This window comes from Hermetia illucens, chromosome 4, assembly GCF_905115235.1.
Source record: "Hermetia illucens chromosome 4, iHerIll2.2.curated.20191125, whole genome shotgun sequence".
Taxonomy (NCBI): Eukaryota; Metazoa; Arthropoda; class Insecta; order Diptera; family Stratiomyidae; genus Hermetia; species Hermetia illucens.
Window position 1 is genome coordinate 16,516,461 of NC_051852.1, and position 14,353 is coordinate 16,530,813.

The 14,353-nt window shown below is 41.8% G+C and overlaps 1 protein-coding gene across 11 annotated transcripts in view; it reads left to right on the plus strand.

Moving 5' to 3' along the window:
• LOC119655591 (serine/threonine-protein kinase minibrain) overlaps positions 1 to 14,353 on the plus strand; it is a 312,746-nt gene that overhangs the window by 36,480 nt on the left and 261,913 nt on the right. For 5 of the 11 annotated variants that reach the window (XM_038061540.1, XM_038061546.1, XM_038061542.1 and 2 more), the window contains exon 2: positions 783 to 2,055. In XM_038061540.1, coding sequence (XP_037917468.1) covers positions 2,028 to 2,055 — 28 coding nt within the window. In that variant the 5' untranslated portion in view covers positions 783 to 2,027. Of the gene's footprint in view, positions 1 to 198; positions 2,056 to 14,353 lie in introns of all 11 variants that reach the window. The other 6 variants (XM_038061535.1, XM_038061536.1, XM_038061537.1 and 3 more) reach the window with 3 other exon arrangements.

Sequence of the window (14,353 nt, forward strand, 5' to 3'; positions counted from 1 at the left end):
GCTCATAATTCGAATATGGTCCGTGGATGCTTAATCTCCCTTTTCTCTAGTCCCTTATTGCCAGCTTTAATGGTTTATTTTATTTATTTATTTATTTACACAAGCCAAAATATCAAACTAAACCGTATCAAACTATTAGCATAGAACAAATATCTAAATATTGACAAATTATCTAACCAATTTTTCTTTTTATTTCAGGGTCGTCCGCGCTTGACAACAATCAACCTTGTCTCCAAAAAAAAGAATTTTAAATTATACACATTGGGATTGGGATTATCCCAGTAGATTTTAACTAGTCACCATTTATCGCATTGTCAATCTTAAAAAAATACATAGATTAGATTCAATCAATATTTTCAAAGATATAAAGATTACAAATACAAAAATATCCAACATTAACTACTAAAAATAGTACCATAATCAGTAAATATTTTAAAATTGTTGAAAGAAACGCAAGTTAAAGTTTCTCTTCTGAAAACATAAAGGTCCTAAATTTATAAGAATTTACACAAGTTCAAAGAAAGTCTTGAAGATTTATATGCAATAAATAAATTAACGAATATTTAGAAAATAGTAGAAAGTAGTCAAAGGGAAGATTCTGAAGATCGTTTTGGAATGTGGCTGTTTTTATGAGAGAAAGAGAATATTTTGCAAAAATATCGAATTTAAATATTAATGAATCAATTGAAGCTGAATTGATATATTCCATTTTAACAGTATCTATAACCCCACGCTAGTTTCTTCCGAAAGTATTAGTACGAATAACCTTTCCTGAATTATAGATAAGACAAAACAGGGTGTGTTTCATCAAGCAACATTGTAAGATTCATCAACAAGTTTTCGACAGAATTGAAGTATATCGCCAAAAAGGAAAAGTGAAAAGTGAGACACAAATAAAGGAAAAGAAAAAGATAAATCAGTGCAAGTGAATTAGAATTATCTAACAATAAAAGAAAAAGTATAATAAAATGAATATACGCTACTATAATTAGTATCAAGTGAAATCCAACTAGTAAAAAAGATAGATTACACTAAAATATAGTAAAAATTCAAAATAAATATAAATAAAATATAAATATCTATTCTTAGGAAAAATGTGGTACCATAGTAGCTTTTTATATTTATTCTTACTAAAAAGTCCCGACGAAAGTGAAAGATTATTTAATGGAAATTATTGGTCATTTATATTATCAACAAGTTCCAATAGTAATTAATTTGGTTACTCCAAATAAACCGAAAGTATAAAAGTTTTAAAATACACTTTCAAAGAAACAGAATCTTTCTATTTATATAAATGAGACAAAATAAGTCTTAAATATAAATAAATTCAAAGAAAAATAATAATAAAATTAAAGAGAAGGAAACCAGGTTTGACACCAATTCCGCCAATTTCTTCTATGCTACAATCAACATTGTATAATTCCTCAATCAACACTATTCATAATATTGAGCGTGTGTATAAGCGCGCAGTTTTATTTCGAGTGATTGGTTTTAAACTATCAAAGATTATAATCTAATAATTATTGTTCAGAACAATTTTCAAACAAAAAAGAATTATACTTTTACCATAATTGATAGCCGAATAATCATTTTCCTTATTCGGTGCGTGGATAAATAATGCTTTGATTTTTAATGATAATTTCCATTTAATGCAACCAGAAACCTTTCCGCATTATTCTGTATTGGAAGAAAGTCTAAAATAAAATAAAAGAAACAAACAAAGATCATTCAAATAAAACGCGCGCGGTATTGTGTAAAAAAAATTGAAAATTATAATTATAATTTAGTAGTGATATATTTTCATTAGTTTTTTATCAATATTTAAGTGAAAATTAATTTAAATTGAAAAGTGGAATAGTGAAAATATTACGCGAAAAAATTTCATAAGGATGCAAAGAAAAAGTGTTGTAAAATATTTATGAAATTAGTTTATGTCGGTCGGCAAATCCGTGCGCGGGTCGTATAATAATAATTCTAGTTTGTGAATTAGTTGAATTTTTCTTTCATGAGGATTGTAACGTGTTAGCATGCTAATGGACAAAACTAAACAAAAATGTAAGTAAAATTATTTTATTTATTATATTTTTTATTAAATTAAATAATAAACTTCCAACTAAATGCTTGAAAATATTCAAAAAAAAAATTATGATGAAACTCAGGGAGTTTCAGAATACTAAAAATTCAATTCAAACTTATCAGGTTCTTTTTGAGAAATTACCACTATCCATAACAATAGCTAATGTGTCTCTACTCTCTCCATGTTTCAGTTTTATAATTATTATCGTAGTTGGTTGTCTCATCCACTACATTCAGACTCTGCTCCAGCTCAAGTATTTCTAGCCCTAATATTTTCCAGTTTTCTGTTGTTATTTTAAACAAGTTAATTAACTAAGAGACTTAGCTTCAGTTTAATTATAATTATATTCATTGTGGCGCAAGTGATAAAACCGCAGCATTGAGACAAACACACATGTGCATGACACATCTACAATTTGAACTCGAGCCACTAGAGAAGCTTGAGAGACACTAAACCATTTCAGCATTACACTGCCTACAAATAACAATAAGAAGGAAGAGAATAGTAAGTAATAATACTCCACAAAGGAAAAAAAAAACAGGAGATGTATAATGAACCAAATCTTTAAAATGAGTACCTGTCATGTAGGGATAATCTCTCCGTCCTCTTCAGATACGGATTGATTTGAGGATCGCAATCAGAGCCTCGTCATGAGTAGCGCATTTGTATTTGATTATACTGACCGTAGGTTTAGTGGTATCTAACTTCTATGTCGCAATTAAGGAGTTGAGTCCACAAGGAACACTCTCTGCGATATGGGGTAACCACAACCATAATAGCACTCCCATAAGGGAGCTAATCGCAAATATCCGGCCAAAAAACACATTCTTCAAGAATTCTCGTGGGGCATATGCAAACAGATTGTCATTCTGGTTCCTTCCTAACCTACGGTGAAGCTTCGTGGCAAGGGCCCCTTGATGAGTGCCTTGCAGATTCGTGGCTGAATATCCCCCCAGCACAATGAAGGCCACAGGACAACATACACAGAACCCAAGGCTGATAGGAAATAAGGTTCCCCGAGAAGAGAATCTCATTCAAACTACTATACCCAATCAAAGAGAAGCCCATCGTGAGTCCAAAGTCGACGATAGACAGCTCAGGCAGTTACAACCTTCGTGTAACTCGACCTTTACTAGTTTCGTTTCATTTAATCTGTCATTTAGATGTAACACTCTCGTTGAAGTATCTTTTAATTGCACTCGGCTCTATCGTTTTGCAGCAAAGGTTTGTCCTTCTGATTCAGTAAGTGGTCGCAGACCCATTCACCTTGTTAAATGCCACAAAACATATAAGTTGACTGGCGGTTTCGACCAGGTCAGAGGCAACTCATCACACGTTGCCTCAGCTCTGCCCTGAGAGCAGCGTGGTCGCAAGTGGCGACAGCAAGCATGACATGAATACGTATTATCTTCTTCTTTTCTTTTTCTTCAGTCCCGTTCACAAGCGGGGTCGGCTCGTTGTGATCGGTTTCGCCATTTAGCTCTATCAAATGCCTGATCTGAATGCAATCTCGAGGCTTTTAAATCCCCATCCAGCGTAACAAGCCACCGTTGCTTCGGCCTGCCTTTTGGTCGTTTACCATCAACCTCGATGTTCAGACCAATCTTGGCAAGTGAATTCTCGTTAGCGCGAATTGCGTGACCATACCATCGAAGACGCCTCTCTCGCAATTTTTCCACGATCGGTGCAACCCCATAACGATCGCGGATATCCTCATTTCGGATGTGATCAAAACGTTTCACGCCACTAGTCCAATGCAACATCTTCGTCTCCATTACCGTAAAACGCGGTTCATTGTCTTTTATAGTCGGCCAACACTCAGAACCATAGAGGGCGACAGAACGGACGACATTGCGGTAAGTTTTCGATTTGAGACGTTCGTTGATACGTCGATCACGAAGAATACCAGTTGGGGAACGCCGCTTCATCCAGGTTGCGTTAATGCGTGAAACAACACCATAACGCAGTTCTCCATTGGCTGATAGCGTTGACCCGAGGTATTTAAATCGCTTAGTTCTGGGCAGATCACTGGCGCTGAGGTATGGTTTAAGACTTTGTTTTCCTTAATCCGGCGGCACTCTTTCTCGTTAGCTACAGATGCATTGCCCGACGGTTACTACTTGGAGGTGGGAGTAAAATTTAGTAGCTGAGCTATAGGTGGTAAATCAGAGTGCATTTCGCAGTTTTTGATCGTAGTATACCGTGTCATACGGCTTACTACGCTGGGGTGCATGTTACCTTTGAACCGTCCAAGGTGTCACCTAACGTGTGTGGGTGAATGTGGACCATGGGTGCTCGCCCGATCTATCGCACGCCCATTTATATGGAACCTGATAATGGATGAACTGTTGAGGGAGTTTATTTTCGTGGTTGAATGGGTTGCATACGCGGATCACCTCCTCATTCCTGTTGTTGTTTCTGGATCCATATATATGGGACTCTTTGTTTCATGTTCTACCTTTGGGTTCCCGGTGTTGTATGATTTAGCGTTGACGTGCAGGGCAGCAAAGTGCTCTATATCCGTCAGCTAGTGGCATTGTTAAAGTGCCTTCTTGTATATCGCACGGTTTCGACCAACGCCATGGAGGTTTTGTTGGATGTTTCTCCTCTTGATATAGAGTTAGAGGTAGCCTCGTCTTACGCTGAGCTACAGGATACAAACGGATCCTGTCAGGAGTAGTAAAGTGAAGGTTTTAGCTTGCGGTCAAAAGTTAGATGAGATCTCATCAAAGATCTAATAGCTTAAATGGAATGAACGTGGCAAAGATCGGGTCACATATGTGTTTTGCGTGGAGCAAACCCAGACTTCTGGTTTTATGTCCTCTGTGTTTGTCCAGCATACTAAACGACATAGGCGTCCAGGTAGTTACTGGTATCTGCGTGGTTTCTTCCGAAGATGGATTCAGTTCCTCGACGCGGCTTCACCTGCAGTATGATAGACGATTGGTCATAGTGACTGTGATGGACAGCCATTAGTTTCGTATGTTTTGTTCTAGCGTTGCTTTGTAATATCATGGAAAAGGTAGAAAGGTTTCGTTGCGATTTCTCGCATCGAGCAGATTGCAGGTAAGTCGTTGGGGGGTGCGTCCCAACATACCCGCGGAGGGCGACTATACTATGAAACCGGAGGTTATCTAGGACCGGGTGAATTGGGATGGCCCTCTGAGAAGATATGCTCGGAGAGAATCCATGGAGGATGCCTTGTTGCCGTGCCCCTTAGTTGCGGCAAACGTGTTAGATAGGACTCGAATCCACTGGTATGAATGCTGATCTTGCACTTAACCAGTAACATATGCCAGTCACAGCGAGGCTTTGATTGTCGTCCCCAAAAAGGACCATGTAAAAGTGTCTCTATTGCTGTAAATATTGTCGTCCGCTACTGATAGTTAATTACACCCCATAAATTTATGTTTTGTCGTTTGCGTTGATCGCTCCATAAGTTGCAGTATAAGCTCAATCCGGATTCGCTTCGCATCCCTTAGAAAAGTCTATTCCTGAAATATTAGATAAATCATTAAAAAAATTGTATTTTTCGAATTTAAAAAGAACTAAGAGCAGCTTCGTTTCGGAGAAAAATCCAACAGCCTTGTCCTTCGGGTTCGCCTAGAAACAGATTAGCGTTAGCAGATTATTGTCATTACCGGTTTCTGGGGTCGCATTCGTAATATTTACCTCTGGTTGATCAATAGGCAGAACTGGGAAGGGTGACACATTCCCATCCAGTTCGCTATGAACTGTATTTATGAAACCATCTTCAGTCCCCATTGCACTGTCGTCTAGAAGTCTTTGTATATAAATTTCGTCTCCCGAAAGTGTCGGTCCAAAAATTCTTCGTCAGGGTTTATATTTAAATTTTCCAGGAGTTCATCCTGGGTGGCATGTTCAGATTGCACCACACGTTTATTTATCACATCCTGTGTTACGGAAGGATCATCCTGAGTCAACTGCGTCACGTGTTCCTCGGTGAAATCCTGTAGTACAGCGGGATCTTCCTGGGCTAAATCTTGGACAATGTGTTCAGATTGTGTCATACTTCCATCCATAAGCCCATGTGGGATACCCAAATCGCATCTCAAGGATTCAGACCCAACAAAATTTCCGATCTGCCTTAGATCGCCGACAACCTTATTCTGAATAGAGTTTGTTGTGCTATCTCCAGATATGGCCTCATAATAATAATAATAATAATCGTTGGCGCAACAATCCATGTTGGATGAGGGCCTTGAAGTGTGTTAGAGCACTTCATTGAAGACCGTAACGGTACACTAGGAGGCAATGTGGTCAGCATTGCGCTCGCCCGAGATTATTACCCTGATTTAACTCAGGTACTCATTCACAGCTGAGTCGACTGGTATCCGACGTCAAATCACGATACAAATTCCACTGCCACCAGTGAGATTTGAACCGAGACCTTCCGTACGACAGCCTTGTGCTCTAACCACTCAGCTATCCGGACACATCCCCAAGAATTTCAACCGAATCACCAAGGTCCTCGATGGTATGTGGATCTCCGGAACCATCCCAGCATTCACCTTCCGTAGCAGGAGAGGAGATCGGATCGTTATTCTGTGTATTTTGTAAATGATTGCTATCGTTTTGTTGAGCTTGGGTCGAATATTGTCCTGTTAGTGTTGAACTTGGTTACCGGTTACATACTGACATGGACATGGTCGGGTGACCACAACTCTGAGAACTATAAGAATAATTGCAATCACGCCACTCTGGAGCATAGGACTCATTTGTGGAGCTGTACTGCACTCCAGGTGTACTGTAATGTCTATATTCTGTCATACCGATAGGATAATTGTGATACGCACCTTCACATTAAATGTTTGTAGATTGGTAGTGTCCGTTGAACAGTTGCTGTTCATAGAGATGACTTTCATGATTCAAATGACTATTAACCAGAGGACCGGAGAGATGGCGCCACCCTGGAGCGTACCTCTGTTTATAGCTCTGGTCAAGTGGTTGCCTCCCAGATTCTACTGGATTATTCTGGTTCTTAGCATGGATATAATCCAATGCATAGGATACCCCTCCAATTCAATACTGGTCAAGGCTTCCTTGATGGCGTTAGTACTAACGTTGCTGAATGCTCCCTCTATATCCAAGAAGGCAGCTAGGGTATACGGGTTGTACTACAGCGATCGCTCAATCGTCCAATTACCTCGTGGAGAGCGGTTTTTGTGGATTTTTCGTTCAGGTGGACATGCTGGGACTTAAAGAAAGGCGTTTTCTCAATAATTGGCCTTAAGTGGATGTCTAGAACGCGCTCTAGGGTCTTCAACACGAAATACGTGAGGCTGATTGGTCGAATGTCCTTCGCGGAAATATGGCCGTGCCTGCTCGCTTTCGGTATGAAAACCACTCGCGTCTCCAGGACTGTGGTACGTATCCTAAAGAGATACAGCTCCGGTAAATGTCAATAAGCCACGGTACAACCCTTTCCTGCTGTTTCTGTAGCATGACTGGCAATCTGTCATCTGGACCCAGAGATTTATATGCGGTGAAGCTGTTTATAGCCCAGCCAATTTTATCCTCGGTAATTACCGATTTGATAGTCTCGCACGGCTGCGGTGGCCGCAAACCCTCTAAGCAAGGCTCTTATTCACAGTCCTCGCTGGCGGGAAAGTGCGTCTGAACCAGCTGCTCCAAGATTTCACCTGAAGATTCCGTCCAGAAGCCTTCCTTTTTAAAACAGAATGGGCTCTTATGTTCTTGGGCAGGATCTTGCTGAGCCGCGCGGATTCGCTGGCGCTTTCGATGTGCTGACAATAGTCCAACCAAGACCGCCTCGGCGATAGCACTTTACCTCCTCAACCACTACGCCATCCGCAAGAATTGATGCTCAAGTAAATACCAGATTCGATTGGTTGCTGCGAACACAATGGTTATTGAAGCCACATCACTTACACACACAAGTACAAAACTTCACTTAACATAAAAGTTAGAACCTTGCAAATCTGTACGCTGTGGGATGCGCATTGTAATATGATATAGGAGTCGCCATATGCTAAACTATCTAAGTTATCTTCCACTAAGTCCATTGCGCCAAGTGACATTTTATTAAGCGCATCGTAAATGTAGCTTCCAACTGTGAAACCTAGTGCACTTCCTTCGTAAGTACTGCGTTTTCAGGCTTGTTTTTTTTTGGTATATGGAGAAGGGAAATCTTTGAAAGACACGTGCTAGAGCGGCCGCGTGGGGGATTCGCATCCACTAAAAACCATCCCCGGTCTCTCCAGCCCCAGCCTCGCGGTGGGTTTACCTTTAGGCACTCGCGCAAATTGCTCGAGATCATTTTTGCTAGTAGATGCTGAGAGAGCGCTTTCTTGATGAACATCAACAGAGACACGAAGCGGTTTTAATACACCCCCATACTTCTAACTTTACTTTTCCGATCGTGGTAGAGCAATGGAACTCAGCACACGAGTTCTTTTGGCACTAAGTGTTGTCGTAAAGCATACCAGATGAGTTCGTGTGGCCCACAGTCAAACGCTTTCTCTAGATCCAGAAATGCAATGTAAAGAGGCCGATGCTTCTCACGGTGTTTCTCCATGAGTAACCGCGCAGCGTTTATTGCGTCAGTAGTTGCGTCTTCCAGTTCTCCTTTCTTGATCTATTATTCGTTGTAGGGGTGTCAGGCAGAATGTTGTCGGCTGCTGTCGTGGGATAGGACTCTGGGAAACGAGTTCTGAGAAACGAATGTACCATGTCCTCCACATTCTCGGTAAGTGTCCCATCTTCCTTCTTCAAACAGACAGAGGATATTGCCTCGTCATTGGCAGCAGCCTTGTAAAGCCTGGTTGCTTCTGTGATCTGTTCGATACCTTCGCAAAATTTACTGAGGTTGTTCCGTTTTGCTTCCCTGATTGCGTTGCTGTATGCAGTCAGTGCATTTTTATACCTCTGCCAGTCCCTAATTTGTTTTGCCCGGTTAAAGAGTTTTCGTACCTCTATTCTTATTCTGGTCAGGTTCCTGTTCCATAATGGTACATGTCTTGATTCGTTAACTGTCTTAGTCGGACAGCTGGCCTCATATGCGTCAATGACGATTATGCTGAGGATTTCCACCACTGTTTCTAGTTTCAGTTCGCTCCTGATGTCACCGCTCCGTTGAAGGTGAGCTTCCCGTTTTCCTGGGATTCCTTATTATTCTTTTTAAATCGGAGTTACCCTCAATATCGAATCTGATTATTCTGTGATCAGACATAGACCCTCCCCATCCCGTCCTTTAGAGTATTTCCTAGAATTATGTCTAGTATCTCCTGCCTAGTGCTGGTTACGAATGTTGGGGTATTCCCTACGTTATATAATTCTAACTTGTTGCTAAGAATAAATTCAAGATTTGCGTCGCTGCTTCTCCAGACTTTGTGGTAGTAATGGTGATGCTTCTGAAAAATCTCCTCATTCTGAGCGATTAGGAGGTCCATGACGTTATCTTTCCCAATGTACGTTATCTTTCCCAATGTACGTTATCTTTCCCAATCCCTTCATGCTCCGTCTTACGTTGCCCCTGACGCCCATCATCCTGCTCTCGAGTTCGATGTTCAGATATCCCGACTCCACTCTCCTGTCGCTCGCAAGCCTACCAAGTTCAACTTTCGTAAGGCGAACTTCGAAGGTCTGAACTCAGCCCTGGCGTCAATCAACTGGGTCCCCCTGCTCTCTCCATTTACATGTGACCAAGCACTCAACAGTTTCTATACCATTTTATCTGATCTTCTTCCTTGTTACGTTCCCTCCTCTCCTAAGTGCTTACGCTCTTACCCCGTCTGGTTCACCACTGAAATTCACAAAAAGCTACGTCAAAAGCAGACTGCGAGAAAGAAGTTCCTGTCTTCTAGAAACGTTGCTGACTTAGTTTTTTTCAAATCCCTTCGTTCCTCGGTCAAATCTTTAATACGTAAGTCCAGACACGAATATTTGTCCAGCGTGGAAGACTCTTTAAAGCGCGGAAATTTGAAACCTTTCTGGTCCCACATTCGCAACTCCCGCTGCCCTGCCCAGTTATCCCCTCCGTCCATTAAATTCTTTGGCTTCTCAGCTAACTCCCCCCAACAATCTTGTGATTTACTCTGCCGCTACTTTTCGTCAGTCTATGTTCCTCCCCCTTCCTCCGAATCCCTCCCGATAGTAGATGTAGCCTGTCCCGCATCGCCTACCATTCCCCTACTTACCCCTATCCTTGTCGAATACCTCATTGGCGAACTTGATGCCAAGGTCGGACCTGGCCACGATGGTCTTCCAAACCTCTTTTTGCTTAAAACTGGTAAGTCCATCTCCCTTCCCCTATCTCTTATTTTCAACAAAAGCCTTGAAGAGAATCATTTTCCCAGCTTGTGGAAAGAGGCTCTCATTATCCCCATTCACAAAAGTGGCGATCGTTCGCTTGCCGAGAATTACCGTTCCATTTCCCTCCTCTCCTCCTGTTCCAAAATCCTGGAGAGATATGTCAGCGACTGGCTGTCCGCCCACTTTGGCCATCACATAGTGAAAGAACAGCACGGCTTCGTTAAACGTAGGTCCACTGCTTCCAACCTGCTTGACTTTACCAACTTTGTCGCCAAATGTCTAAATTCACGGCAAGAAGTGCATACCATTTACACTGACTTCGCGAAAGCCTTCGACACTGTAAATCACAAGATACTTCTATCCAAACTCTCGTCCCTAAACGTTCCCATACCACTTGTTTTATGGCTTGCCTCTTACCTTTCCAACCGATCCTGCCGCGTCTCTTTTGACGGCTGTACTTCCCGCTCCTTCTCCCCCTCTTCTGGCGTCCCACAGGGCTCTATTCTGGGTCCTTTGCTATTTTTATTCTTTATTAACGACCTTCCTCCCCTCCTTACTTGTCCCTGTTTGCTCTATGCAGACGACCTTAAGCTGTTTTCCGCTATATCGTCGCCTATAGACTGTGTTTCCCTTCAGAATAACCTGGACACTCTGGTTCGTTGGTGCTCGACCAATGGTTTAGCGCTAAACGTCAGAAAGTGTCACTCTATGTGCTACTCCCTAAAATCCTCACCCACCTCTTTCTCCTACTCGCTTGACGGACATTCCTTATCCTGCTTAAATTCCACTCAAGACCTCGGAGTCACTTTCGACAATAAGCTCCGCTTTGACACCCATTGTCTCGATGTCATCAATCGAGCAGCAAAATTATCAGGCTTTATTCTTCGCTCCTCCTCTGATTTTGACTCCATCCAACCCTCCTTAGCTCTCTTCAATTCCCTCGTGAGGAATACCCTCGAGTATTGCTCCGTGATCTGGTCACCCACTCGTAACTGTGATTGTCTTGCCCTTGAAAATGTGCAACGTAAATTCACCCGTTCTCTCTTCTTTAAGAAAAGCTTCCCTCGTGTGGATTATCCTTCCCGCCTCCGTTTTCTAAACCTTCCCTTCCTACAACAGCGTAGATCCTATCTGGATTTATGCACATTTTTTAAACTTTCCTCGGGCCTGATGGACTGCTCCGCCGCTGACGAGATCACCTGCCGTCCTGCGTCATGACACACGTAACGCAGATATTTTCAACGTGCCCTTCGCGGAGCTCGAAGTCTATTTTCATTCCCCGATTCCCAGGCTTTGCCGTAATTATAATGCAAAACAGCTTAGTCCTTTTAACTTCCCTACTTTAAGTAATTTTAAACGTAGGATAAGTTTTTTACTTTCTCCTCCTCCTCCTGAGGACAATAATTAATTGGGATTCTATCTGTTTGTTGTCCGTTAATTAAATAAATAAAATAAAAAATGAGATCTTCCGTCTCTATTGTTGCGGTTTTCGGTAGAAACACTGTCCCCATGTGTGCTTCTTATATATCATCCATAGCACATTTTGACAGTTCCGTTCCTTCGCAGCCTGACAATTTAGGAATTATGGTCCTAATCCACTCTGCAGTGTCTTCCGTCGCGCAGTGCACCAGTATATGACCTGGTCGAAAACGTGTCCCGGTGAACATAAGTTTCGCAGTCCATCCCTAGCACATCTGACTGACAAGGTTTTCGATAGTTTTCTACTCCTTACGGGTGAGTATTTGCTCGGGAAACATTTTTGGCAGTATGGCCAGTCGAATGTCCTTGACCGCAGTAGCATAGCTAATGGTGGGCTTCCTGATTCCTGCCTTCTCATCTGATCTGCCCGGGTTTTCTCCTCTCTTGTGTTCAGGTTTGGATTTTTTAGGACCATTCCCTTCATGCGGGCCAATCCCTACTGCTCCCCGGTTTCTTGGCTATGATAAACATGGCTTAGGTCTACCCTGAGCTTTCTTAACGGCCCCTTCTGGTTTCAGGCCTTCCTTCAGGTAACGCAGGTACCATTTAGCACTTGCACACTGAGAGTGAGGCTCCGTTCGAATACAGTCAGTTACCCCCGATTGCAAACTCTCCAATGGGCATGGTTCGCATGACACCCTGGATTGAGGGAGGTGTTTTTCGACTCCCCAGTCTAGATGCCTATTAGGGTTGAAAAAGTCTCCAAACTGAGCAACCTTGGATGAGATTCTATTCTTTCTGTCTATCACGATTCTGTGTATAATTTTTTTCCGTTGCACCACTGGACTATTGCGTGATTACGCGGAATTTCCAAGCGCCACGATTACTTTTAATCGAGCGCGCTAATTTCTTCCCGCTGATAATAATTTCCACAAACAAACAGTGCCAGCCACAAAATAACAAAATATATGACGAAATACTCTAAGTTTCCATCGGACATTGTGTTATCCGCGACCTACAAACTGTTTTCTATATTATTCACTTTTTTTTCTTAATATTTCGCAAACAAACACAGGAAACCTGAAAGAAATATGAAAAGCGTTGGGGAAATTATCGCAATGGTCGGCGCGTTTCGCTTGAGAGTCACGTGTGCAATTGATTTGCGTCGTAGACGCTGCTTGGCTGCAAATCGAGTCGAGGCTAAAGCCTTCTATCTGACAAAGTGCATTTCAAGTCAGTCATTCCCCTGCGGACCCCGCATTGTCGTCATCATAATATTATCATCGAATATGAGTGCATTAAGCAATTCAGAAAACAATTTCCATAAATTGACGACGACATGATCGGGGACGACGTTTTATGTTTCTTTTGTTGTCTGCTGCAGGGGACGCCGCGATTCCATGCAAATATGCATGATTTTCACCTGCATCTATGCCACTGGAAAATTCAATAATGCAAGCGCGTAAAAATATCGTTTGCACTCAACTCGCGTGGCCAGGCAAGTGCAATGGGGGTTTGTGCAAGTGAACAAAGCGGGCGAAATGACGCGCAATTCACGCGATACTTTTCTAGTTGGGGGCGATAGGGAAGGCTGGGGTGAGAGGGTTGAAAAAAGAAAGGACGGGGTCTCTCATTTCTATCGGATTTCCACGAATCTGGCTGGTTTGGCCCTGGCAGCTACTGAAATTCTTAAGAAACCTTCATAGTAAACTTATGTAACCCCCAAATTTCGGCCCCAAATGGAACAATCTTTGCACTCAAATTTCTGATAACCATCCGCCGTTTATTTTGATTCAAGGCTGATTAAAGCTCTATAAAATCTACAAATATCTAATCTAATAGACTTACTTCAATATCCTGCGGCCCAAGCCCCACAACCGGGCGTCTGGATCAACTTAAGCTTCACCGTAACCCCCAAGCTCCCTTAAATCGTTCATTCCCACGAAAAGATACTCAAACGTAAATTTCTGCAACCTTGATGCCGTTTGCCATTATCTAGCAACAAAGTATGTAAAATGGAAAATTATTATCAATTCTATATGAGAAATAAACGACATAGTGAGTAGCGAATCCGGTAAATACTTGCGCAGTTTTCGCTACGGTTCGGAGGCTCGGGGGGGAGTATCCTTGCACATATTTCAATATATACTTCACAAAGTATTAGGAAAATTATAGGGAAGAGTATTTTGCGTGTTTCGAGTGCAAGTGCGGCACGTTTAATGCCACTGTTTGCCCTAACATTGTTGTACACTTGATTGATGTTTACGTAGAATTTGCATTACCTTAATTCAATTGGACGCTATTGTGACGTTGCAACTCAAAAGTGTTTATCAATAAAGCTGACATTCAAAGGGCGGGAAAATTGTTTTTTTACATAGTCATGTGTGAGAATGAGTTAAGTAAACACTTTTTGATGGAATCGAGTGACTGGACTGGTCATTGGAAGTGTAAAACGCATTTTGTTGCTGTTCAATTGGCCTCATCTCCATGAATTCTGAATAAAATGTGTTCAAATTGGGTAAATGTATCAAAAAGAGAGTGCTTCAAACACTTGCTAAATTT